Here is a 27,713-nt window from a genome sequence, read left to right on the forward strand (position 1 = left end):
GTAGTGCATTACGGTCAGATGCCGAGCAGTTGCCATATCAAGCAGTGAGGCAACCAGTCAGGATGCTCTCGAGGGTGCAGCTGTATAACATTTTGAGGATCTGAGGACCCATGCTAAATGTTTTCAGTCTCTTGAGGGGGCAATCTTGGTGTGTTTGATCTGGACACCGAGGAACTTGATGCTCTTGACCCCCTCCACTACAGCCCCGTCCTTTTCCTCTGGTCAATGATCAGCTCCTTTGTCTTGCTCACGTTGAGGGAGAGGTTGTTGTCCTGGCACCACACTGCCAGGTCTCTGACCTCTTCCCTGATCAGGCCTACCACCGTTGGGTTGTCGGCAAACTTAATGATGGTGTTGGAGTCGTGCGTGAACAGGGTAAGCACGCACCCCTGAGTGGACCCTTTGTTGAGGATCAGCATGTCAGATGTGTTGTTGCCTACCATTACCACCTGGTGACGGCCCATCAGGAATTACAGGATCCAGTTGCAGAGGGAGGTGTTTAGTCCCATTGTCCTTAGCTTAGTGTTGAGCTTTGATGGCACTAAGGTGTTGAACTCTGATCTGTAGTCAACAAACAGCGTTTTCACATAGGTGTTCCTTTTGTCCAGGTAGGAAAGGGCAGTGTGGAGTGCAATAGAGATTGCGTCTTCTGTGGATCTGTTGGGGTGGTATGCAAATAATAAGGCGTCTAGGGTTTCTGGGATGATGGTGTTGATGTGAGCCATGACCAGCCTTTCAAAGCACTTCATGGCTATTGATGTGAGTGCTACGGGGCGGTAGTCATTTAGGCAAGTTACCTTGGCATTCTTGGGCACAGGGACTATGGTGGTCTGCTTGAAACAGACTCGGTCAGGAAGAGGTTGAAAATGTCAATGAAGACCTTTGAAAGATGGTGAGTGCATGTTCTGAGTACACATTCTAGTAATCCATCTGGCCCTGCGGCCTTGTGAATATTGACCTGTTTAAAGGTATTACTCACATCGGCTACGGAGATCGTGATCACACAGTCATCCAGTACAACTGGTGCTCTCATTGCCTCGGAGTGAGCATAGACGTCATTAAGCTCATTTGGTAGGCTTGCATCACTGGGCAGCTCACGGCTGGGTTACCCTTTGTAATTCGTAATAGTTTGCAATACCTGCCACATCTGATTAGAGTCAGAGCTGGTGTAGTAGGATTCAGTCTTAGACTGGTATTGATACTTTGCCTGTTTGATGGTTCGTCGAAGGATATAGCGGGATTTCTTATAAGCCTTCGGATTAGTGTCCCACTCCTTGAAACCGGCAGCTTTATCTCAGTGTGGATGTTACCTGTAATCCATAGCTTCTGGTTGGGTGACTGTGGGGGCGACATCGCCGATGCACTTATTGTTGAAGCCAGTGACTCCTTAATGCCATCCAATGAATCCCGGAACATATTCCTGGCTGTACAATCAAAACAGTCCTGTGGCTTAGCATCTGCGTCATCTGACTACTTCCATATTGAGCGAGTCACTGGTACTTCCTGCTTGAGTTTTTGCTTGTAAGCAGGAATCAGGAGAATAGAATTATGGTTATATTTGCCAAGCGGAGGGCGAGGGAGAGCTTTGTACGCATCTCTGTGTGTGGAGTAAAGGTGTTCTAGAGTTGTTTTTTCTCTATGGATTTAAGTTTTCCTGCATTAAAGTCCCGGGCCACTAGAAGCGCCGCTTCTGGGTGATCATTCGCTTGTTTGCTTATGGCCTTATACAGCTCGTTGAGTGCGGTCTTAGTGCCTACATCGGTTTGTGGTGGTAAATAGACAGCTACAAAAATATAGATAAAAACTCTTGGTAAATAGTGTGATCTAAAGCTTATCATGAGGTACTCTACCTCAGACGAGCAAAACCTCGAGACTTCCTTAATGTTAGAGATTATGCCCCAGCTATTATTGACAAATAGACACAGACCACCACCCCTCATCTTACCGGAGGTTGCTGTTCTGTCATGCCAATGCACGGAAAACCCAGCCAACTGTATATTATCCATGTCCTCGTTCAGCCACGACTCGGTGAAACATAATATAATACAGTTTTTAATGTCCCGTTTGTAGGATAGTCTCAAACGGAGCTCATCCAGTTTATTCTACAGTGATTGCACATTCGCCAGTAGAACGGATGGTTAAGGCGGATTTTCCAATCACCGACAAATTCTCACCATACTTCCTTGCAGATTTCCTCAAGCTCTGTTAAGATAGTGTAACGTGGGTCGTATAAAGGGGACCAAGGCGCAGCGTGTATAGTGCTCATATTCACTTTTATTATGAAGACACTAGAACAAAACGACTGACAACAGTTCCGTCAGGTGAACATACACTAAACAGAACAACTACCCACAAAACCCAGGAAGAAAAACCCCTACTTAAATATGATCTCTAATCAGAGGCAACGAGGATCAGCTGCCACCAATTAGAGATCAACCCAAACTATCCCAACATAGAAAATAGAAAAACTAGAACTTAAACATAGAAATAGAAAAACAGACAAACACCCCCTGTCATGCCCTGACCTACTCTACCATAGAAAATAACAACTTACTATGGTCAGGACGTGACAGATAGATGGGGAGCTGGGGTGAACAGCAATCTTCAAGTCTTTCTACAGATTTCCAATGGGATTCAAGTCTGGGCTTTGCCTGGGCCACTCAAGGACTTTCACATTCTTGTTCTGAAGCCATTCCAGCATTGCTTAGGTTGTATGCTTGGGGTCATTGTCCTATTGGAACATACATCTTTGCTCCAGTCTAAGGTTGTTAGCACTCTGATGCAGGTTCTCATCAAGGATTTGGCTGTATTTGGCTCCATTCATTGTTCTCTTTATCCTTATCAGTCTCCCAGTCCCTGCCACTAAAAAGCATCACCATAGCATGATGCTGCCACCACCATGCTTCACAAAATGGATGGTGTTAGAAGGGTGTTGAAGTGCCTAGATTGGTGAAGTGCTGTAGAGACTGTTGTCCTTCTGCCAGGTTCTCCCATCTCAGCCAAGGAACTCTGTAGTTCTGTCAGAGTGGTCATTGGGTGCTTTGTCACGCTCAGCAAGGTCCTTCTTGTCCGGTTGCTGAGTTTGGTGAGATGGCCAGCTCTAGGCAGAGTCAGGGTAGTTCCATATTTTTTCAATATACGTACCAATGATGGAGACCACGTTGCTCTTGGAAACTTTCAACACTCCAGAAATTGATTCATTATAAGGGCACAAGGCGAGACCCAGATGCAGACACGGGAGGTAGATGGTTTGAGTCTCTGATATTTATTATAATCCAAAAGGGTAGGCAAGAGAATGGTCGTGGACAGGCAAAAGATCAAAACCAGGTCAGAGTCCAGGAGGTACACAGTGGCAGGCAGGCTCGAGGTCAGGGCAGGCGGAATGGTCAGGCAGGCGGGTTCAGAGTCCAGACAGGCAAGGGTCACAACCGGGAGGACTAGCAAAAACAGAGCGAAGGAAACAGCAGGAGAACGGTGTCACGTCCTGGCCAGTATATAAGGTTAATTGTTTTGTAGTTTGGTCAGGGCGTGGCAGGGGGTATTTGTTTTATGTGGTTCGGGGTGGTGTGTTTGTGTAAAGGGTGTTTGATTTAGTATTTTCGGGTTTTGGTTTATGTCTAGGTAGTTCTATGTGGAGTCTAGTGAGTGTATGTCTATGTTTGGTTAATTGGGGTTGGGACTCTCAGTTGAAGGCAGGTGTTGTCTATCTGCCTTTGATTGAGAGTCCCATATATTAGGGTGTGTTTGTGTGTGTGATTTGTGGGTGATTATTCTGTGTATAGCCTTGTGCCTTACCAGACTGTTTATTTGTCGAGTGTTCGTTTTTCGTGTTTTGTTATTTTGTATGTTCATTTTTGAGAGTAATTAAAAATCAAGATGAGCATTCACGTACCTGCTGCGTTTTGGTCCTCATTCACCGACAACAACCGTGACAAACGGGAAAAACAAGCAGGGAACACAGGAATAAGTACCCAGGGACTAATGAGGAAAACAGGTGACACCTGGAGGTGGGTGGAGACAATCACAAAGACAGGTGAAACAGATCAGAACGTGACATTCATACCCATCCCCAGATATATGACTCATCATAATCTCTGAGATTTACACACAGTTCCTTGGACTTCATGTTATAGTTTCTGCTCTGACATGCACTGTCAACTGTGGGACCTTATATAGACAAGTGTGTTTCTTTCTAAAACATGTCCAAACAATTAAATGAGCCACATGTGGACTCCAATGAAATTGTAGTGACATATCAAGGAGGATCAAAGGAAATTGGATGCACCTGAGCCCAATTTGGAGTGCCATAGAAAAGGGGTTTGAATACTTATGTAAATGAGATATTGCTGTATTTTATTTCCAATAAATGTGCAAACATGTCAACAAAAAAAATCACTTTGTCATTATGGGGTATTGTGTGTAGATGGGAGAGACAAAAATATATATTTAATACATTTTGAATTCAGGCTGTAACACAACAAAATCTGGAATAAGTCAAGGGCTATGAATACTTTCTGAAGGCACTTGTATGTGAATGGGACAATCTGAGAGGAAAATGTTTTGATTTTTAGGCTTCAACATGACGTAGGTCTTTATGGTAGTTCTGGGTCTTTCCTTCTTCTTTTTGGGACACTTTAGTAATGAAACATATCTGAGAGCTTTAGATTTAACATTTAACATAACTTTAATATTCCACATTGATAATATTGGGTCAACTCTCCCATTCATGTCCAAATTCCTGCTACTTTGGACTCTCAGCTATGACATGGAAAGTTTGGACAATGGGACTTCCACACCAGAAAAATCGATGGAGGACTTGACGAGGAGTGCCAGTAACTCTCCAACCCATGGTGGTTCTAAAGCTGCTCGTGCCCTTACTGTGAGGTGAGTGTTACCAGGAATTGGTGAGAAGAATGGACATGAGCTTCTGTCTGTCAGATGGGACTGAGGTTGGACTACACTTGTAGTTCTTGCATCCTAGATTCATGGGCATTAATTGTGAGGAAAGAACAATGACTCCCACTCCTCTCCACACACATTGTGACATACACACACACACCATTTCCCCTGCCATAAAACTAGAGTTGAAAAACAAATGGCCTAACAAATGTCGAAATTCTAATAAGGCCTACCAAATGTCGGAAATTAGAAGCAGAAACTTAATTTAAATGATAGTATATTAATTAAAGTAAGCAAAATTATTATGGAATTATTATGGTGGATTGAATTTTGCAGGTAGCCTACTTTTTGAAGTGATTTTTTGACAATCAGATATCATCACACAAGACCCACGGTATGCGAAACTGACCTTGCGCAGACCGCAAAAACAACAGGTTAACGGGATAAAATGTTAATCCCATTTTAGCTCAGCATATCCCAGGCATCTTATCCGGGTTTCTCATAACCGGCATACAAGCTTTTTCGGGTTATTGTAAACGGGATATGATGTTGTGTCAACTCAAAAACAGAATACTTGAGTATCCCGAATAATAACGCGATATTGGTGTGCATGTAAACGTGGTCAGTGTAACATTCCTTGCCATGGAACAAAGCTTATGCCATAAGCAAACCTTGGACAATGTTTCTTCTTACGTAACATAAATCCTTTGCACCGTGCTTCGAATTCCTGGAACAGTGTGATCTCAGTTTTGTCTGTTGAAAATGTTCTCAAAATGTCTTAGAACGTTTTTGATTGGTCATTAACATTATGAGAACCTTGGCGCAACTGGTACAGCGGAGACACAGTGAGCACATACTGTAGATTAACCTGTGGCGTCAAGCCGTCCCAATCTGTCCCAAGCTGTCACACACACACATACTCATGTCAACAGACAGGCGGACGGACGGACACACTCACACACACACACCTCTATAATCCTTTTCATCTGGAGGAGCCACGTTCCTGTCACACTAACTGTTTTGTTGGGTAAATGTTGGATGCAGCATGCCTCCCTCTCAACAATGTAGTCTGTCTAAATGTAAACATTGTGTACATGTGAGCAATATCTGACTAGGGCCAAACCATCAGACATTCCACCCATCGACAGACATCTTGATGTCCATTTTGGGGCGCTGCCTGTCATTGATGCTTCCAAGAGGGGTGTGTAAGAACCATGTCTCATTCATCGCCTCCTCTCTCTCATGCTGGATTGTCTCTTTCTCTAACATTTCTCTAGCCCTCTCTCGCTCTTACTAACTCGGCTGTCATTTTGAAGGGACTATTAACATGCACACCGCCATTCTGCCTCTCGTTGTGGTGTTGAGAATGTGAATAAAGGCACATTTCTTAGTTCATCATTAACAAGAATGACTCTAGCGCTGAAAATGTAGGCGAGGGAGTAACTCTTATCTATGAACAATTTTGAAGTATGTAGACATTAGAAACACCCAGAGTTTACATTGTGTAGTTATTTAAACATACCGCAAGGGCTTTGAAGGAAAATGGGTTACTGCGGCTTTGGTGTTATGTAACAACCCCACATTTGCACAATGCATAGCGCTATGCATTAGTAATAACATGTTAATAACAGCTACGTTTCTCACCTGGCAGATTCAACTCTCTCCACAACAGGAAAGCGCTGAGGAAGTCACGCCTTGTCAGTCAGAAAGACGACGTTCACCTCTGCATCATGTGTCTACGTGCCATCATGAACTACCAGGTACATACCGCCCCATGGAAACCTCATTTAACCTTAACTCAACCTATAATATTTTGTCCGGTAGGCCTATTCACCTTTATGTCGACTGTTAAAACAGAGTGACTCAATAGAGTTAGCTTGGAATAACGTTTAATTTAGCCTCACGGTTTGTGGTTTTTCACACCTTAACTTGGTGCCTCTCTCCTGTGCTGGAAGACAGTGTCCATTGACAAAAGTGACAGTTGACAGGCTTTGTGTCAGTAGGAGTCAAGTCTACACTGCAGTATTTGTCATATGACTGACAATGGTGATGACTGACAACTGTGTGTATGTGTGTTTAGTCTGGGTTTAACCTGGTGATGACCCACCCATGCTGTGTAAACGAGATCACGCTCAGCCTCAACAACAGGAATCCCAGGTGAGGACCAGTATTATTAGTGTGTGTGTGTGTGTGTGTGTGTGTGTGTTGAGTCTGTATGTCTGTCTGTTGTGTAAAATAACATTGTTGTTGAGTGTGTGTGTATGTGTGTGCGTGCGTGCGTGTGTTTTTCATTTTACTATCTTTGTGGGGACCAGAGGTGGGGACATTTCGCCAGTCCACAGAAGGAAAAAGATTATGTTAGACTTAGGGGTTAGGTTTAGTGTCAGGGTTACAATAAGGTTAGGGTTAGGGTTTGGGGTTAAGGGTTAGGGTTATGGAAAATAGGATTTTGAATGGGAACCAATTGTTTGGGCCCCACAAGGATAGTAAAACAAACGTGTGTGTGTGTGTGCGTGTGTGCGTGTTTGTGTGTGTATGAGGGTATTATAATGTACACTTTTACCCATCAGGACCAAGGCCCTGGTGCTGGAGCTGCTGGCTGCCGTGTGTCTAGTGAGGGGGGGTCATGACATCATCCTCTCCGCCTTCGACAACTTCAAAGAGGTTAGAGGGGTATCCAAGACGACAGTCTCTTCGCCAACAAGTCCTGTCAAGCCCTACACCCTTCTCTCAATATCATATGACATGTCATAGAGGCTCCCAGTTTCCCAAATCTCCCATTGACGTCAGTGCACAATTTACGCGAAGCTTACATTAGTTACATGCAGAGATCTCTCCAAAAATTAGGATGTGGCCATCAGTCGTCTGCATGCTTTCCTTGACTCACACTAGTGTGAACACGGCTCACTCCAAGTCAACCTCTCAACCCCCACCTAAAGACATCCTGTCTCAGTTTGAAACCCCACCACCCCCTTCACACATCGACCCCCATGGCAGCTGTCGGGGCAGTTGTCCCCTATAAGCAGACACAAAGTAAGGAAGGGGCGGGAGGGTGTGGGAGCACAAACATTCGTAACATTTGTTGGCAACGTGACAGTTGAACCTTTCTGTGGACCTTTCATCACTGTCTGTCAAGGGAGCAACTGTTGCCAACAGAAAAAGACCTCCATGAATAGGGTTACCCAGACATTGTGATGTAGACCTGGGTATTATTAGCAATGGGCAAGGTCTGGGAAGCTAGATCTTCGTACTTGAGGCCCCACTGCAACCTAGGGATAGTTGCCCCTAAGCACTGATCTGTGGTCAGTTTTGTCTTTGAAGTCCTGGTTTGCATAAGTGGGAATGGGGTGAGTTAAGCTGATCCTAGTCAAGTAGTTATGTGAAACCTCTCCCTAGAGCGGATAATTACATGGACATTGACCAGAGCAGACAACTCTCTATCAAAAGGTCTCACATTCACTCGTTTCCTATGACGTATGTCTGGTGGCTTGAGGAAGTATCAGAACACATGATATATCAGTGTTGGTTACTTACAGTCCGTATTTTTCAAGACCTATAATATGACACTCAGAGATAGGCATCGGGTAAACAATGCACACAAAGTTGTGAAATATTTAAAGAGGGATTGAGTTTTTCTACCCTCTTTCAAATCAGCTCGATAAAAGTCATCAATAATTGCGGTATCCAGAGCTCTCGCCTTCTCATATCCAATCGCACACATTGTTTAAGCAATACCTTAGAGTAGTATCCTAGTATCAGTTACAGAGCTGGCATCAAAAGTGGCACAGTGAGTGGTCCTTGTTTTGGTACGGCGCAGCGAGACTGTGTGGGTGAGAGACTAATGGAGGGAGAGAGCGAGAGATGACAGATAGCACATTGTAGAGGAGTGAAGTAGCGGAGGCGGGAATGCGGCGTGCCAGGCTGGCTCCTGTTGCCCACAGTGGCAGAGCGTGGGCATTGTTGGGGTACAGGCTGGCAGGTTGAAGTGCAGGCCTGCATTATTTAGTGGACATGAGCGGGTAGGGGGGAGGCGGCGTTAGTCCTTAAAGACATATCACACATGTTTAGAGGGTGCCGATAATGGACATCACACAATAGAGTTGTCCAACTGATATATTTCCGTTTCAAACACACTACTTACTCCTAGAGTGCAGAGTGTTCTGAACCCACTTTTGTATGTATGAGCAATGCTGATGTTTTATCTTCCATTATTAAAGTCAGTTTACGTCTATTATTGAAGTCATTTGCGATAGCCTAGGGGTAGAGAGAGAGAGTGAGAGAGAGAGAGGAGAGGCATACCAAGTGAAAGATAGACTGCATGGGGTACAGATGGCTGTATTTAAGGATACCCTGCCCCCCCCCCCGTGCATATTTGTGGTGTTGCAGTGCAGAATTATGTGCCCAATCGAAAACCTTTTCGCCTTCCATCTATGTCGTTCATAAGGTATGTGGAGAGAAGAGCCGCTTTGAGAAGCTCATGGAGTATTTCTGCAATGAAGAAAGCAACATTGACTTTATGGTGAGTCTGGCTCCAAAGTGCGCACTTCGTGTTCATTAGGTCTTCATTATGTCCATCTCCATCTGTACACAGAAGAGATCATGCTCAGACTTGATAATCAAGTTATAGTAGATGTCAACTCGACTTCATTGATGTAAACCATTGAAGTTACGCTAGCATAGTTTTGCCACAGTGTACCATGCCATCTCCTACTGTTTATGTCCACCAGGTGGCGTGCATGCAGTTCATCAACATTGTGGTCCACTCAGTGGAGAACATGAACTTTAGGGTCCATCTGCAGTATGAGTTTACCCACCATGGCCTGGATGACTATCTAGAGGTGAGTGATACAGAATCACAGAGAGAAGTTGCCCCCTAACCCCTGACCCGTGGTCAGATATTTTCAGAAAATATCCACATATACCCCCAGTTTTTTTTAAGAATATGACTTATAATACCTTACAGCTGTCTTTCCTTATCATTACCAAAAACCTAAGGACGCATAATTCCAATGAGTATGTTTTTGTTGTCATAGGAGACTTCATTTGAAGGTAAACCAGTTATGCATGTGTGGGCACATCATTAAATAGAACAATAGTAATGTATCTCTGTTTGTCTATATATACAGTGCATTCGGAAAGTATTCAGACCCCTTCACTTTTTCCACATTTTGTTACGTTACAGCCTTATTCTAAAATGGATAAAATAAATAAAAATCCTCATCAATCTACACACAATACCCCATAACGACAAAGCCGTAACAGCTTTTGGGAAATGTTTGCATATGTATAAAAAAATAAAAAATATGAAATACCTTATTTACATAAGTATTCAGACCATTCAGACCCTTTGCTATGAGACTCTAAATTGAGCTCAGGTGCATCCGTTTTCAATTGATCATCCTTGAGATGTTTCTACAACTTGATTAGAGTCCACCTGTGGTAAATTCAATTGATTGGAAATTATTTGGAAAAGCACACACCTCACTATGTAAGGTCCCACATTTGACAGTGCATGTCAGAGCAAAAACCAAGCCATGAGGTCGAAGGAATTGTCCGTAGAGCTCCAAGACAGGATTGTGTCGAGGCACAGGTCTAGGGTAGTGTACAGAAAAATGTCTGCAGCATTGAAGGTCCCCAAGTACACAGTGACCTCCACCATTCTTAAATGGAAGACGTTTGTAACCACCAAGGCTCTTCCTAGAGCTGCCCGCCTGGCAAAACTGAGCAATCAGGGGAGAAGGGCCTTCGTCAGGGAGGTGACCAAGAACCCAATGGTCACTCTGACAGAGCTCCAGATTTCTTCTGTGGAGATGGGAGAACTTTCCAGAAGGACAACCATCTCTGCAGCACTCCACCAATCAGGCCTTTATGGTAGAGTGGCCAGATGGAAGCCACTCCTCAGTAAGGCACATGACAGCCCACTTGGAGTTTGCCAAAAGGCACCTAAAGGACTCAGACCATGAGAAACAAGATTATCTGGTATGATGAGCAAAGTACAGAGCGATCCTTAATGAAAACCTGCTCCAGAGTGCTCATGACCTCAGACTGGGGCAAAGATTCACCTTCCAACAGGACAATGACCCTAAGCGCACAGCCAAGACAATGCAGGAGTGGCTTCGGGACAAGTCTCTGAATGTTCTTGAATGGCCCAGGCAGAGCCTTGATTTCAACCCAATCGTACATCTTTGGAGAGAACTGAAAATAGCTGTGCAGCAATGCTCCCCATCCAACCTGATAGAGCTTGAGAGGATCTGCAGAGAAAAATGGGAGAAACTCCCCAAATACAGGTGTGCCAAGCTTGTAGCATCAAGACTCGAGGCTGTAATCGCTGCCAAAGGTGCTTCAACAAAGTACTGAGTAAAGGGTCTGAATACTTATGTAAATGTGATATTTCCGTTTTTTATTTAATCAAATTGAGAACAAGGCTGTAACGTGACAACATTTTGAAAAAGTGAAAGGGTCTAAATACTTTCCGAATGCACTGTATGTGTGTATGTGTCCCTCTGTCATGTACAGAGGTTAAAGTTCACGGAGAGTGACCGGCTGCTGGTGCAGATCCAGGCCTACCTAGACAACGTGTTTGATGTGGGTGCTCTGCTGGAGGATGCAGAGACCAAGAACGCCCTGTTGGAACACATGGAGGAGCTGCAGGAGCACAATGCACAGGTGACCATACCATTAAAGAACACACGTCCTCTATGTAACCTTTATTCTGATGTGTTGCTTCTGGGTGAACTTGACGCTTTGCTAGTACACACGTTGAAGGTTTAGAGTAAGTAGATGTGCTGTGCGTTTCTACATGTGTCTGTACGACTACATAAGTGTGTGCATATGTGTGCGTTATAGATAAGCAGCAGACTGGAAGAGAGTGAGAGGGAGGCGTTGGAGAAAGTGTCTGAGCTGGAGAAACAACTCATCCAGACCACCAAGGAGGTGGAGCTCCTAAAGGTAGACCTATCATCGAACTACAGTCCATTACATTCACAAAGAAGACTTGCGTTAGATCCAGAGCTAATGCCTAGGCTATAACTCAGAGGGCTAACACACAGACATGTTTGTCTGTGTAACAGGAGAGTCTGCGTGAGTCCTGTGACCAGGCGACCATTCTACAACAGCGGGAGATAGAGAGAGAGATAGAACGAGAGAGGGAAAAAGAGCGGGCGAGGGATAGAGATCGTTCGGCCCAGGCCTTAGCGGAGCTGGAGGAGAAAGTTCAGGGGCTTGTGTGCCAGGGGCTGATTCGAATGGAGCGCACGTCCTCGGGACACCTGGACCTCCATGTGGTCCCTGTCATCCCTCCTGTTTTCATCCCTGCAAAAACAGGTGAGCTACAAGCCACACACATGGGCTCAGAAACCATGTCAGAAATCAAGAGTTTCATTGCAAAACGCTAGATATCCATTTTCTGAAATGTTGGTAAATGAGCTTTTATTGTTTAAAGAAATTATGAAAGAGATTGGTGTGTTTTTTTTCACTATCTAGTCATGGCATGGGGTTGTTTAATGACAGACAGGTATTTGTTCAAATCTATCACTGTTTTTTTTCAGAGAGACAAATGATCATGTTATCAATGCTATGTACCCGGCTCACTCTCAGAGAAATAAGTAGTACTGCTAGGTTTTTCACAGTCAAATGTAGCAAATAAGTACATTTTATATTATATATATATATATATAACTGTATTTAAATACAGTAATATGAAAAATGAATAAAATGTACATTTGACATTTTAGTCATTCAGCAGAATATCTGATCCAAGGCGACTTAACGGTCCAATGCAGCCGTTTTTATCTCAATATCAAACCATTTCTTGGTAACAATTAAGTACCTCACTGTGATTGTTTTAAATTAAAATGGTAAAAAAATAAAGAAAAAGAGCAATTTCTCAAGCAATAATTTAACTAGGACTGTCTGGGAGTGGAGTGGGGAGAGGAAAACAGAAAACTAGCTATTATTGGCAGAGGTTTGGATTTTTTTTGTCTTATCTACACACAAAACCCCATAATGACAAAGTGAAAATGTTTGCACATTTATTGAAACTGAAATACATAAATATCTCATTTACATAAGTATTCACACACCTGAGTCAATACTTTGTAGATGTCACGCCCTGACCATAGAGAGCCCTCAGGGATTTCTTTGGTGTTTTAGGTCAGGTCGTGACTAGGGGGGTTTCTAGGTATTATATTTCTATGTTGGTGTGTGTGTATGGTCCCCAATTAGAGGCAGCTGATAATCGTTACCTCTAATTGGGGATCATACTTAGGTTGTCCTTTTTCCCACCTGCGATGTGGAATATTGTTTTGTTTTGTTTTGTAGGAGTGCCTATGTGCGCTACGTATTTCACAATCGTTATATCTTTGTTGTTTTGGAAATTTCACTATCATTAAAATGTGGAATTCTACTCACGCTGCGCCTTGGTCCAATTATTCATACGACGGTCGTGACAGAATATCCCACCATTACAGGACCAAACAGCGTGCCCAGGAGGAGAAGGAGAGTTGGTCATGGGAAGAGGCGGGAGTCGCCAAGGAGTAAAGGAGGACAGCGACGACGCCGGGGTCCGCGGCCACAAACAGCCCAAGGGCAACCCCAAGATTTTTTTTTGGGGGGAGCGTGTCATCAGTCCGGTGCAACCTGTGCCGGCTCCACACACCAGGCCTCCAGTGCGCCTCCCCAGTCCGGTACGTCCTGTACTGGCTCCCCGCACTTGCCCTGAAGAGTGTGTCACCAGCCCGGTGCAACCTGTGCCGGCTCCACGTACCAGACCTCCAGTGCGCCTCCCCAGCCCGGTACGTCATGTGCCGGCTCCCCGCACTCGCCCTGAGGAGCGTGTCATCAGTCCGGTGCCACCTGTGCCGGCTCCTCGCACTCGTCCACCAGTGCGTGTGTACAGTCCAGAGTCTCCTGCGACAGTCTACAGCCCGGAACCTCCAGCGACGGTTCACAGTCCGGAGCTTCCAGCGACAGTTCACAGTTCGGAGCCTCCAGCGACGGTCCACGGTCCAGAGCCTCCAGCGACGGTCCACGGCCCGGAGCTTCCAGCGACGGTCCACAGCCCGCAGCTTCCTGTGCCGGTGCCATGGCCCGGAGCCTTCCTCTGCGCCAGTGCTCAGTCCAGGCACGGCGTCCAGTCCCGCTCCATGGCCGGAGCTTTCCTCTGCGCCGGTGCTCAGTCCAGGCACGGCGTCCAGTCCCGCTCCATGGCCGGAGCCTTCCTCTGCGCCGGTGCCCAGTCCGGGCACGGCGTTCAGCCCGGCTCCATGGCCGGATCCGCGGTCTGAGCGGGTACTACGTCCTGCACCGGAGCCACCACCGACGTTAGTTGCCCACCCTAACCCTCCCCATGTAGTTTCAGGTTTTGCAGTCAAAGTCCGCACCTTTGGGGGGGGGTACTGTCACGCCCTGACCATAGAGAGCCCTCGGGGTTCTTAGCTCCATTCCATTTCTTCCATTTCCAAAACTCCCTAGTCCTTAACAATTACAAACATACCCATAACATTATGCAGCCACCACTATGCTTGAAAATATGGAGAGTGGTACTCGGTAATGTGTTGTATTGGATTTGCCCCAAACATACTGTAACACTTTGTATTCAGGACAACAAGTTAGTTTCTTAGCCACATTTTTTGCAGTATTACTTTAGTGCCTTGTTGCAAACAGGATACATGTTTTGGAATATTTTTATTCTGTGCAGGCTTCCTTCATTTCACTCTGCCAATTAGGTTAGTATTGTGGAGTCACTACAATGTTGTTGATCCATGTTTTTCCACTATCACAGCCATTAAACACTGTAACTGTTTTAAAGTCACACACCATTGGCCTCATGTTGAAATCTCTGAGAGATTTCCTTCCTCTCCGGCAACTGAGTTAGGAAGGACGCCTGTATCTTTGTAATGACTGTGCATATTGATACACCATCCACAGTGTAATAAATAACTTCACCATGCTCAAAGGGATATTCAATGGTTGCTTTTTGAATTGCACCAAAGGAGTTGAATACTTCTTGACATGACATTTCAGCTTTTCATTTTTTATTAATTTGTAGAAATGTCTGAAAACATAATTCCACTTCTACATTAAAGGGTGTTGTGTGTAGGCCAGTGACCCAAAAATATCTGAATTTAATACATTTTAAATTCAGGCTGTAACATAACAAAATGTGGAAAAAGTAGAGGGGTGTGAATGCTTTCTGAAGGCATTGTAATTTATGTCACCAGGTAGGCTAAAACTCCATCCCACCAAAACAGGCTGTAATTTCAGTGGTCTTTTCAAACAACTCTTACTCTAAAAGGGCATTATTATAATTTTTCGCAATTTCACAGTATTATTCCGACCTCATAGTATGGAATATACAGGTAACTGACAAAATAATGGAAACACCAACATAATGTTTTTTAATAGGGTGTTGGCCAGAACAGCTTCAATGCACCTTCAATGCACAGATTCTACAAGTGTCTGGAACTCTATTGGAGGGATGTGACACCATTCTTCCATGAGAAAATTCCGTCATTTGGTGTTTTGTTGATGGTGGTGGAAAACGCTGTCTCAGGCGTTGGGTCCAGAATACCCATAAGTGTTCATTTGGTTAAGATCTGGTGACTGTGTAATATATGGAGCTATACACCTTTAATGATGAGTTACTCCACCTCAAGAATTCAATTTGGAGAAAAGCTCAGCACACGCATACTCAGGCTGACTGGCTCTCATTCAAGCAAATGAGAAATAACTGCACTCAGGCTATCCGGAAGGCCAAAGTTGGTTATTTTAAGGAGCAGTTCTCTCTAAGTGGGTCTAACCCCAAGAAGTTCTGGAAAATGATTAAAGACCTGGAGAATAAGCCCTTCTCCTCACAGCTGCCCATGTCCCTTAATGTTGATGATGTGGCTGTTAATGACTAGGAGCACATGTCTAAGCTCTTTAATCACCACTTCATTAAGTCAGGATTCCTATTTGACTCAGCCATGCCTCATTGCCCGTCCAACATTTCCTCATCTCCCACCCCTTCTAATCCCACTAGCCCCGATGCTCCTCCCTCTTTTTCCCCTGCCCCTTCTAATAAGTTTCTCCCTGCAGGCAGTCAATGATTCCGAGGTGCTAAAGGAGCTCCTTACACTTTACCCCCAAAAAACATCTGGATCAGATGGTTTAGATCCTTTCTGCTTTAAAGTTCCAGCCCCTATCATCACCCAGCCTATCTCTGACCTTTTTAACCTCTCTCTCCTCTCTGGGGAGGTTCCCATTGCTTGGAAGGCAGCCACGGTGCGTCCTTCATTTAAAGGGGGAGATCAAGCTGATCCTAACTGTTATAGGCCAATTTCTATTTTGCCTTGTTTGTCATAAGTGTTGGAAAAACTTGTCAATAATCAACTGACTGGCTTTCTTGATGTCTATAGCATTCTCTCTGGTTTCCATTCTGGTTTCCGCTCAAGTTATGAATGTGTCACTGCAACCTTAAAGGTCCTAAATTATGTCACAATTGCCCTTGATTCTAAGCAATGTTGTTCTGCTATTTTTATTGACTTGGCCAAAGCTTTTGATACGGTAGACCATTCCATTCTTGTGGGTCGGCTAAGGAGTATTGGTGTCTCTGAAGGGTCTTTGGCCTGGTTTGCTAACTACCTCTCTCAAAGAGTGCAGTGTATGAAGTGCAGTGTGCCTGTCACAAGGGAGTACCCCAAGGCTCGATCCTAGGCCCCACACTCTTCTCAATGTACATCAACAACATAGCTCAGGCAGTAGGAAGCTCTTTCATCCATGTATATGCAGATGATACTGTCTTATACTCAGCTGGCCCCTCACTGGATTTTGTATTAAACGCTCTACAACAAAGCTTTCTTGGTGTCCAACCAGCTTTCTCTGCCCTTAACCTTGTTCTGAACACCTCCAAAACAAAGGTCATGTGGTTTGGTAAGAAGAATGCCCCTTTCCCAACCGGTGTGATTACTACCTCTGAGGGTTTAGAGCTAGAGCTACTACTGCATTACTCCTCTGTAAACTGGTCATCTCTGTATACCTGTCTCAAGACCCACAGGTTGATGCCTATTTCTAAAACCCTCTTAGGCCTCACTCGCCCCTATCTGAGATACCTACTGCAGCCCTTATCCTCCGCATACAATGCCCGTTCTGCCGGTCACATTCTGTTAAAGGTCCCCAAAGCACACACATCCCTGAGTCGCTCCTCTTTTCAGTTCGCTGCAGCTAGCGACTGGAACGAGCTGCAACAAACATCTCTTCATTCAAAGACTCAATCATGGACATTCCTACTGACAGTTGTGGCTGCTTTGCATGATGTATTGTTGTCTCTACCTTCTTGCCTTTGTGCTGTTGTCTGTGCCCAGTAATGTTTGTTACATGTTTTGTGCTACTACCATGTTGTCCTGCTGCCATGTTGTTGCTATCATGTTGTTGACATGTTGTGTTGCTGCCATGCTGTGTTGTCATGTGTTGCTGCCATACTATGTTGTTGTCTTAGGTCTCTCTTAATGTAGTGTTGTGGGTCTCTCTTTGCCGTGATGTGTGTTTTGTCCTATTTTTCTGTATTTTTAATCCCAGTCCCTGTCCCCGCAGGAGGCCTTTTGCGTTTTGGTAGACAGTCATTGTAAATAAGAATTTGTTCTTAACTAACTTGCCTAGTTAAATAAAGGTTCAATAATTATTTTTCAATGATAGGCCATAACTCTCTTGTGTTTAACAGCCAATCAGTATCACTCTTAAGGTTGAAGGTCAAGGGGATATGTAAATGGGCTGTCTTGCAGTTTGATGTGTGCCTGCATGCACAGAGTTAGTTCTTACCATGCTTCAGCTATAAAGGTAAAAGTTATAGTACTTCAGTCGCCATTGTCAATGTAATTATATCGTGCCATCTAGAGCACGATGTGGTGTCAGAAGTGGCAGTAGATTGAACTGCATGAGTGAGAATGATGACTTCACCAGTAGACTACTAAAACGAGTGTCTAGTTAGCAGGCTAACGCTAACGTGAGTGAAAAAACATACTTTGATATTGTTAGCTATCAACTTTGAGATTAGCAGCAATGCAGTCAATTACACCACCATATCCGTTGTTGTTGACTGGAAACCTCGCAGAAAACTGGCAGAAATGGGAACAAATACTGAACTTGTACTACTTAGCCAGTGGTCTAAATGACAAGCCAGAGGCTAGGACAATAGCAGTTTTGCTACACTGCACCGGCGAAGACGCGCCGGAGATATACAATAAGCTGGAGATCACATATGCCGACCCGGAAAACAAGAAACTGGCCCAGGTGATGAAAGCGTTTGAAAACTACTCCACGCAGGAATACTGTGTTCCAGAGACATCAGTTTTGGGCACACAAGTTCAATGAACGGGCAGGTATTGACAAGTGTATAACCGAATTAAGACTAAGTGTCTGAACTCACAGCACTGACGATCTAATGCTAAGGGACAAAATTGTGTTTAGTGTCACAGATAGTGGACTAAGAGAGAAGCTACTCTCCATTTTAGATTGAACCCTAGCTAAGGCCATAGATGTTTGCCGTGCAAAAGAAGTTACATCAGCTCAGGCTAAAGCTCTGTCAGCTAGCAATAGCACAGAACAGTTTGTGCGTGCTATGGAAAAAAAGGGCCGCCATCTTAAGCAATCACGAGCACAGTCAGAACAAAGGCAGGCCGCGCACTTCACCAACGAGCAGCAGACAAAGACTTGTAGCAAATGTGGAAAAACACACAAATCAAAGAGGTGTCCTGCATTTAACGTTGAGTGTAAAAAATATGGCAAGAGAAATTACTTAGCAGCAGTGTGTACATCAGGGACAGACGTTGCTCCTGTTAAAATCGAGGTCAAGGAAGTAGACATGTTGTTCATAGGTGCAGTGACACAAGCATGCAAAAAAGATGCTGGCTGGCACACAAACTTACGTATAGGGAGACAGGCGGTCAACTTTAAGTTAGACACATGAGCTAAAGCCAATGTGCTTCCGAAACACGCAATAGGAGACAAATTGCCCAAGCAATTCAAAGTGAAAGAGGCTTAGACTGTACTCATAGCGTATGGAGGCACCCGCATTAAACCAAAGGGCATAATGACATAGCAAGTGCACAAACAAGCCCATCTACAGTTCTGTGTTACAGATGCATCTGACACACCACCACTAGGCAGAGAGGCCTGAGTGCATTTCACACACCACCACTAGGCAGAGAGAACGGAGTGCATTTGACACACCACTACGAGGCAGAGAGGCCTGAGGGTATCTGACACACCACTACGAGGCAGAGAGGCCTGAGTGCATTTCACACACCACCACTAGGCAGAGAGGACGGAGTGCATTTGACATACCACTACGAGGCATAGAGGCCTGAGGGTATCTGACACACCACTACGAGGCAGAGAGGCCTGAGGGTATCTGACACACCACTACGAGGCAGAGAGGCCTGAGTGCATCTGACACACCACTACGAGGCAGAGAGGCCTGAGTGCATCTGACACACCACTACGAGGCAGAGAGGCCTGAGTGTATCTGACACACCACTACGAGGCAGAGAGGCCTGAGTGCATCTGACACACCACTACGAGGCAGAGAGGCCTGAGTGCATCTGACACACCACTACGAGGCAGAGAGGCCTGTGTGCATCTGACACACCACTACGAGGCAGAGAGGCCTGAGGGTATCTGACACACCACTACGAGGCAGAGTGGCCTGTGTGCATCTGACACACCACTACTAGGCAGAGAGGCCTGAGGGTATCTGACACACCACTACGAGGCAGAGAGGCCTGTGTGCATCTGACACACCACTACGAGGCAGAGAGGCCTGTGTGCATCTGACACACCACTACGAGGCAGAGAGGCCTGAGGGTATCTGACACACCACTACGAGGCAGAGAGGCCTGAGTGCATCTGACACACCACTACGAGGCAGAGAGGCCTGAGTGCATCTGACACACCACTACTAGGCAGAGAGGCCACACCACTACCGCCATGCTCCAAGGAAGAGCTACTCAAGCGCTATGCATCAGTGTTTAAAGGACTCGGTGAGTTTCCAGGCCAGCACCACATCTACATTGATCCAAAAGTCCCCCCTGTTCAATCCCGTATGCTGTGCTCGACAGGCTAAAAGAGACATTGGACATTCAAGAGCAGAGGGGTGTGGTCAGCAAAGTAACAAAACCCTCAGCGTGGGCGAACACCCTGGTCATAACACAAAATAAAAATGTCTCTCTTAGTGTGTGTTTGGATCCTAAGGACCTGAACAAGGCCATACAGCGCCAACACTTCTCCATACCCACCTCAGAGGATGCGCAATGCCAACTAGCAGGCCAGATGAGCTTTACTATCCTAGATGAGAAGGAGGGGTATTGGCAAGAATCAGCTGATCTTTGGACATTTTAATACCCCATGGGGGAGGTGCCGGTAAAATCGCTTACCTTTTGGCATAAAAAGTGCCAGCGAAGGTATTTCAGCAGTTTAACTCGGAGAGTTTTGGTGACATTGATGGTGTCTGTGTAATTGCAGATGACCTGACAATCGCAGCAGCCACCGAAGAAGAGCATGACCGCGTTCTACAGCAGGTGATGGACAGAGCCATCCGTCTGAATGTGAGGTTCAATGCTGACAAGATACATTACATGGTGAGTGAAGTGAAGTGCATGGGGCCCGTCATCAAGGTGACAGCAGTCACACAGATGCCCCCACCAGAAGACAGAAAAGGTCTACAGAGATTACTGGGTATGACACACGTTTCATAACCCAGTATGTACAAGATGAAGCCACGCTCACTGCACCACTCAGAATGTTCCTCGGGAAGGACATGACATGGCAGTGGCACCCAGAACAACAAGCAGCACTGGAGAGACTGAAGAAAGCCATCTCCCTTACGCCGCTGCTGAAACTCTTCAATCCACAGGAAGATATTGAAATACAAGCTGATGCATCCAAAGAGGAACTTGGAGCTGTTCTGATGCAAGGTTAACAGCCTATAGACTTTGCATCCAGAGCTCTGTCTGGGGCAGAACAAAATTATGCCCAGATAGAAAAAGAACTCCTGGTAATCTTGTTTGCACTGAAGACATTTCACCAGTATGTCTGTGGTTTCCCGGTCAGAGTTCAATCTGACCACAAACCACTTGAGGCTATAATCACCAAGCCTATTGGAAAGGCGCCTGCCAATCCTTTCTTCGAAGGATGCTGCTTCAAATACAGAAATATGACATTCACATCGTCTACACCCCAGGTGTTAATAGCAGACACGCAATCCAGGGATGTACCCCAGACTGTCACACATGTGACCTCAGTGACGAGAAAGTCATTAAGGAAGTTTCCACACATCAGCCACTGGAGGGTGCTGTTATGCAGCAGCTGAGAGCAGTCACAGATGCAGACAGTGAGATGCGGCTGCTGAGGAACCGACACAGAGATGGATGGCCAGACAAGAAGAAAAGTGCATCACTGAAAGCGCAAACCTACTGGCACATCAGAGACTCTCTTTACATTGAAGATGGACTACTCCCGGTAAACAAACGTATTATCATTCCCAAAGACTTTTAGAGCTGAGGTACTAAAAAGGCTCCACATTGCACATCGGGGCATTCAACGCTCCTTAGCGCATGCCAGAGCTCGCATGTATTGGCCAGGCCTTGCTGATGATGTCTGAATGATGGTCGAATCGTACACTTCCTGTCAAGAGAAACCGCCCAGCAACCAAAAGGAACCACTCCTACCACACACAGTGCCTGACACTCCATGGCAAAAAATCGCCGCTGATATGTTTAAGTTCCAAGAACGCTCATTGCTTCTGATAGTGGACTACTACTCCAAATATCCAGGGTTTCAAAATCACTCATTCTAGTCCAGGGTTTTCCCCAGTCAAACGGAATGGCTGAGAGGACCATTCAGTCAGTGAAAAAACGTGCTGAAGTCGGCATCATAGACAGGTGTCGACCCTGACGCACCTCTCCCTAACCTGAGAAACACACCTGTCCCGGGGTCTGCAGTACTCCCCTGCTCAGCTACTCATGGGACGTGTCCTACGCTCCAACTAAACTACAAGTAAAGCAGCCCTTCAGCCAGTGACTCCCAAAAATGTCCAGCATGGCTTGAAACGCAGACAGCTGCAGCAGAAGACGAGCTATGACAAAATGGCGTCACCGCTTCCTTCGTGTCGAGAGGGAGAGAGAGTGCACGGAGACGGCAAAAGGATGGCAGCCAGCAACAGTGGTGAGAATCAGAGATGAACCGAGATCATATGATATCATCACACCCGAAGGAGGTCGCTACCGCAGAAACAGAAAGCATCTCAGACCTGACAGAACAGCCAGGTACAGGGATAATGAAGAAGACACAATCACTGACTGAGGCGACACAAAGAGACACAAATGAACACAGACAGAACATGACAAATGACAGAGTACCAACACCCTCTATCATAGAGACTCACACCAGTCAGTGCACCAAAACCCTCTGTCATAGAGACTCACACCAGTCAGTGCACCAGAACACTCTATCATAGAGACTCACACCAGTCAGTGCACCAGAACCATCTGTCATAGAGACTCACACCAGTCAGTGCACCAGAACCATCTGTCATAGACTCACACCAGTCAGTGCATCAGAACCATCTGTCATAGAGACTCACACCAGTCAGTGCACCAGAACCATCTGTCATAGAGACTCACACCAGTCAGTGCACCGGAACCCTCTGTCATAGAGACTCACACCAGTCAGTGCACCAGAACACTCTATCATAGAGACTCACACCAGTCAGTGCACCAGAACCATCTGTCATAGAGACTCACACCAGTCAGTGCACCGGAACCCTCTGTCATAGAGACTCACACCAGTCAGTGCACCAGAACACTCTATCATAGAGACTCACACCAGTCAGTGCACCAGAACCATCTGTCATAGAGACTCACACCAGTCAGTGCACCGGAACCCTCTGTCATAGAGACTCACACCAGTCAGTGCACCAGAACACTCTATCATAGAGACTCACACCAGTCAGTGCACCAGAACCATCTGTCATAGAGACTCACACCAGTCAGTGCACCAGAGCAGCCAGGTGTACTAAACTACCAGCGAGGCTACAGGACTATGCGCTTGAGTGAGTCAGATGTAAAACCTGGCATTGTAAGTGGAACTAGACCACCATCTACCATTGACTCTACAGCAGTATTAAAAATACAATATTCTTGATTAAAAAAAAGTATTGTTAAAAAGGTATGTTTGCTTGTAAGCTCTAACTAAGAGGGGGGATGTAATATGTGGAGAATACACCTTTTAATGATAGTCCATACCTCTCTTGTGTGTAACAGCCAATCAGTATCACTCTTGAGGTTGAAGGTCAAGGGGATATGTAAATGAGCTGTCTTGCAGTTTGATGTGTGCCTGCATGCACAGAGTTAGTTCTTACCATGCTTCAGATATAAAGGTAAATGTTATAGTACTTCAGTCGCCATTGTCAATTGAATTATGCCATGCCATCTAGAGCACGACAGACTGAGACAGCCATGGCATATGGTTTACATCGTTTTCATGCTCATCAAACCGTTCAGGGACCGCTCGTGCCCTGTGTATGGGGGCATTGTTTTCCTATGGGGGCAGAGCCATGGTAGCCAAAATAATGGCATGATGGGATGTCAATTGCTTAATTAAATCATGAACAGCACCTGGGTGGAAGCACCTACTTTCAATATATTTTGTATCTCGCATTTACTCAAGTGTTTCCATTATTTTGTATATAAAACACAGGAAATCATGTTTTTGACTGCACTCGGCCTATAAGATGGATAGGTTAGACAACCACATATCACAGTCAAATATACAGAATACAAACATTCCATTCCAGCTAAACAATGAATATGTAGCGTTTTGTAAACCTTTTTTTATACACATTTCAAATCTATGAATAAAAAATCTGAGAACAGTCATATTTACACACAAATGAAGGTACCCATCGGCAATAATTTCTGATGAAAAACCCAAATGTGAAAAATTGGTAGATATTGTGCTTTGGAAATAAACTCTTCAAATATTCATTTAGTTTGGTTTATGGAATCAAATTCATCATCAAAAATTGACATTGTTTCATTTTCCCTGCATCCACAGAACAAATCACGACTGTCGAAGGCCCTGTGGCCCCTCCCACGTCAGTAGTCCCTCCCCCTCCTCCACAATTACCTGGTACAACAGAGGCCACAGCACAAGCCCCTCCTCCTCCCCCTCCTCCTCCCCCTCCTCCTCCATGCTCGACTGCACCACCTCCTCCGCCCCCACCTCCTCCAGGGGGTGGTATACCCCCACCACCTCCGGGTGGTGGAATGCCCCCACCATTTGGGGGTATGCCTGATGGACACACTGGTAAGCTAACACGCGATAGGTCAAGATAGTTATGTCAGTCGTGTTTCTAATGACAAAAATTTCAGTTAATTGGATCCCACTAACAAGGACTGGCCATTAGAAATGGTTATACACAATGAAACAAATTATGTGTTCCTCTTCTGGACAGGTAACAGAAACAAGAAGCCCATTCAGACTAAGTACCGTATGCCTTCACTCAACTGGCAGGCCCTTAAACCCAACCAGGTGTCTGGAACCGTCTTCAATGAGCTGGATGATGAGCACGTATTGGGGGTGAGCCCACAGTAGTCTACTAGCTATCTGCTTACAATCTGTATTCTTGTCCATCTCAATCTGTCCTCGTCTGTATGTGACTGCTGATTCACTTTCTTCTCCTTCCAGTCTTTCCATCCCTCTTTCTCTGTCTCAGCCGCTCTCTCATTTCTCTTTCTTCTGTCATCCTGAAATCCTTTGTATTTCTCCCTCTATCTGATCTGTCTCCCGTCGTATGACAACATTTCCTGCCGAATCAACGACTTGTTTAACTGTAAATCGCATAGTTTGGACGTTACCAACAGCTCCTGCATTAGTCATCCACCTCTCCACTCCATGTCCTAGGAGCTAAACATGGATGCCTTTGAGGAGCAGTTTAAGACCAAGGCCCAGACTGCCCCGGCTGACGTGGGGACCCTGAGAGCGAAGGTGGCCCAGAAGACCCCCAGCAAAGTGTCCCTACTGGAGCCCAACAGAGCCAAGAACCTCGCCATCACCCTGCGCAAGGGAGGCATGGCCGCCTCAGACATCTGTACTTCCATAGAGACGTATGTGTCTGTTATCAAGTTGTTATAAGAAAAGTATACTACATGTAAATTGTGCGGAAGACTAGAAGTAGTACTACTATATATAGTTGAATGCATTGACTGTAAGAAGCTCTGGATAAGAGCGGTCAGATGACCAAAATGGTAAATGTATACCTTTTTGTAGTGTGACTATGCACAGCCAGAGAGAGGAATGTATAGTTAGCTATGGTTTTACTAAGCATGTGATAGTAACTGATAAACTTAGAACCGGTGTGAAATGTGTGAAGGTTCACGACACTCATAACTCACTTCTATTGTCAGTTTACAATAATCGAAGTGTATGAACAGCGTGGTAGTTGAACAAGTAGTATTAAGTAGTAGTTGTACATAACCCTTGCTCTCTCCACTTTCTCTTGCCCCTCCCTACAGGTACAACCAGGAAGCTCTGAGCCTGGACTTCCTGGAGCTACTGGAGCGTTTCATCCCCTCAGAGTACGAAGTCAAGCTCATCCAGAACTACGAGCGAGACGGGAGGCCCCTGGACGAGCTCCCCGAGGAGGACCGGTTTATGGTACGCTTTGGCAAGATCCCTCGTCTGCCCCAGCGCATCAGTACGCTCACCTTCATGGGCAACTTCCCAGAGAGCATCCAGCTCATCCAGCCGGTCAGTAGAAATACTGAAAACAATGTTATTTCAAGATTGTTTAAATTTTTTTATCATCTAGTCAGATGCGCAAAGCTTCCCCCATAATACCAGAATTCACCATAATATGTTCCCATCTCTCCAACAGCAACTCGATGCAATCATCGCTGCCTCAATGTCAATCAAGTCCTCTAGCAAGCTGAAGAAGATCCTTGAGGTACTGTTAGGGGACCTGCTCTTTTGATAAACTGCGTGGATGGTATGCGGTTATATTGTTTCGTTTTGTGTGATGACACAACGTTGGTATGCCTCTTCTGTTCCTAAGATCATCCTAGCCTTCGGAAACTACATGAACAGCAGTAAGAGAGGCTCAGCCTATGGGTTCCGCCTGCAGAGTCTCGACTTGGTGAGAAAGACTTCAAACATAAAGCATACTATATTTATCAACCAAATGTTAGAGGCTCATTTTGTGTTCCTTTTCCTACGATGAGCCACATGGGTTTTGTACTCCAACCCTAGTCCGGAAGATTCACTTGGGTTAGCAGAATGTCATTTTAGCACAGCGTCTAATTGATTATCTACAGTAATATACTCCAATGGGACTCCACCTCAGTGAGAGATCCGGAGATAACCGATTGTGACAGGCCTACTCTGAAATTAGCCGCAGTGACTGAATGAATAGAACACTAAGTTGGAGCTGTGGAGGATGTCTCAACTCACAATGATTGCTGATGATAATCAATGGCAGTTACCCAAAGCATCAATTAATGTCAAAATGGATTTAATTGGAGACGAGTAACAACATGATCAGGATTGGACACATTCGCTCTTGATCACACTGTATTTCTCATTTTGATGGGGTGCTGTATCACTTGATTATCTGATCTCAGATCTCTATGTGCTATCGCCGACCCCACTGACTACCACTGTCCTAAAGCGAATAAAGATCTGGGATCAGGCTGACCTTTTGACTTTGTATCCTTTATTATACCTTTATTCAACTAGGCAAGTCAGTTAAGAACAGATTTTTATTTTCAATGACGGCCTAGGAACAGTGGGTTAACTGGGGCAGAACAACATATTTTTACCTTGTCAGCTCAGGGATTCGATCTTGCAACCTTTCGGTTACTAGTCCAACACTCTAACCGCTAGATACCTGCTGCCCCTCCATTGGTTCCCACTAATATGGTTCAAAAATGTGATTTTCCTGTGTTATATATATATATATATATATATATATATATATATATACACTGCTCAAAAAAATAAAGGGAACACTTAAACAACACAATGTAACTCCAAGTCAGTCACACTTCTGTGAAATCAAACTGTCCACTTAGGAAGCAACACTGATTGACAATACATTTCACATGCTGTTGTGAAAATGGAATAGACAACAGGTGGAAATTATAGGCAATTAGCAAGACACCCCCAATAAAGGAGTGGTTCAGCAGGTGGTGACCACAGACCACTTCTCAGTTCCTATGCTTCCTGGCTGATGTTTTGGTCACTTTTGAATGCTGGCGGTGCTTTCACTCTAGTGGTAGCATGAGACGGAGTCTACAACCCACACAAGTGGCTCAGGTAGTACAGCTCATCCAGGATGGCACATCAATGCGAGCTGTGGCAAGAAGGTTTGCTGTGTCTGTCAGCGTAGTGTCCAGAGCATGGAGGCGCTACCAGGAGACAGGCCAGTACATCAGGAGACGTGGAGGAGGCCGTAGGAGGGCAACAACCCAGCAGCAGGACCGCTACCTCCGCCTTTGTGCAAGGAGGAGCAGGAGGAGCACTGCCAGAGCCCTGCAAAATGACCTCCAGCAGGCCACAAATGTGCATGTGTCTGCTCAAACGGTCAGAAACAGACTCCTTGAGGGTGGTATGAGGGCCCGACGTCCACAGGTTGGGGTTTTGCTTACAGCCCAACACCGTGCAGGACGTTTGGCATTTGCCAGAAAACACCAAGATTGGCAAATTCGCCACTGGCGCCCTGTGCTCTTCACAGATGAAAGCAGGTTCACACTGAGCACATGTGACAGACGTGACAGAGTCTGGAG

General features: G+C 45.4%; 1 protein-coding gene across 4 annotated transcripts in view; it reads left to right on the top strand.

Moving 5' to 3' along the window:
- LOC106589318 (formin-like protein 1) overlaps nucleotides 1–27,713 on the top strand; it is a 63,749-nt gene that overhangs the window by 31,519 nt on the left and 4,517 nt on the right. For 2 of the 4 annotated variants that reach the window (XM_014179113.2, XM_014179111.2), the window contains exons 6-20: nucleotides 4,759–4,884; nucleotides 6,551–6,659; nucleotides 6,980–7,056; nucleotides 7,470–7,563; nucleotides 9,344–9,418; nucleotides 9,627–9,737; nucleotides 11,416–11,565; nucleotides 11,746–11,847; nucleotides 11,970–12,222; nucleotides 23,986–24,237; nucleotides 24,386–24,510; nucleotides 24,835–25,037; nucleotides 25,446–25,680; nucleotides 25,808–25,876; nucleotides 25,985–26,065. In XM_014179113.2, the coding sequence (XP_014034588.2) occupies nucleotides 4,759–4,884; nucleotides 6,551–6,659; nucleotides 6,980–7,056; nucleotides 7,470–7,563; nucleotides 9,344–9,418; nucleotides 9,627–9,737; nucleotides 11,416–11,565; nucleotides 11,746–11,847; nucleotides 11,970–12,222; nucleotides 23,986–24,237; nucleotides 24,386–24,510; nucleotides 24,835–25,037; nucleotides 25,446–25,680; nucleotides 25,808–25,876; nucleotides 25,985–26,065 (2,062 nt within the window). The remainder of the gene's footprint in view (nucleotides 1–4,758; nucleotides 4,885–6,550; nucleotides 6,660–6,979; nucleotides 7,057–7,469; nucleotides 7,564–9,343; nucleotides 9,419–9,626; nucleotides 9,738–11,415; nucleotides 11,566–11,745; nucleotides 11,848–11,969; nucleotides 12,223–23,985; nucleotides 24,238–24,385; nucleotides 24,511–24,834; nucleotides 25,038–25,445; nucleotides 25,681–25,807; nucleotides 25,877–25,984; nucleotides 26,066–27,713) is intronic. The other 2 variants (XM_014179116.2, XM_014179114.2) reach the window with 1 other exon arrangement.

The sequence above is a fragment of the Salmo salar genome, chromosome ssa28, assembly GCF_905237065.1.
Source record: "Salmo salar chromosome ssa28, Ssal_v3.1, whole genome shotgun sequence".
NCBI lineage: Eukaryota > Metazoa > Chordata > Actinopteri > Salmoniformes > Salmonidae > Salmo > Salmo salar.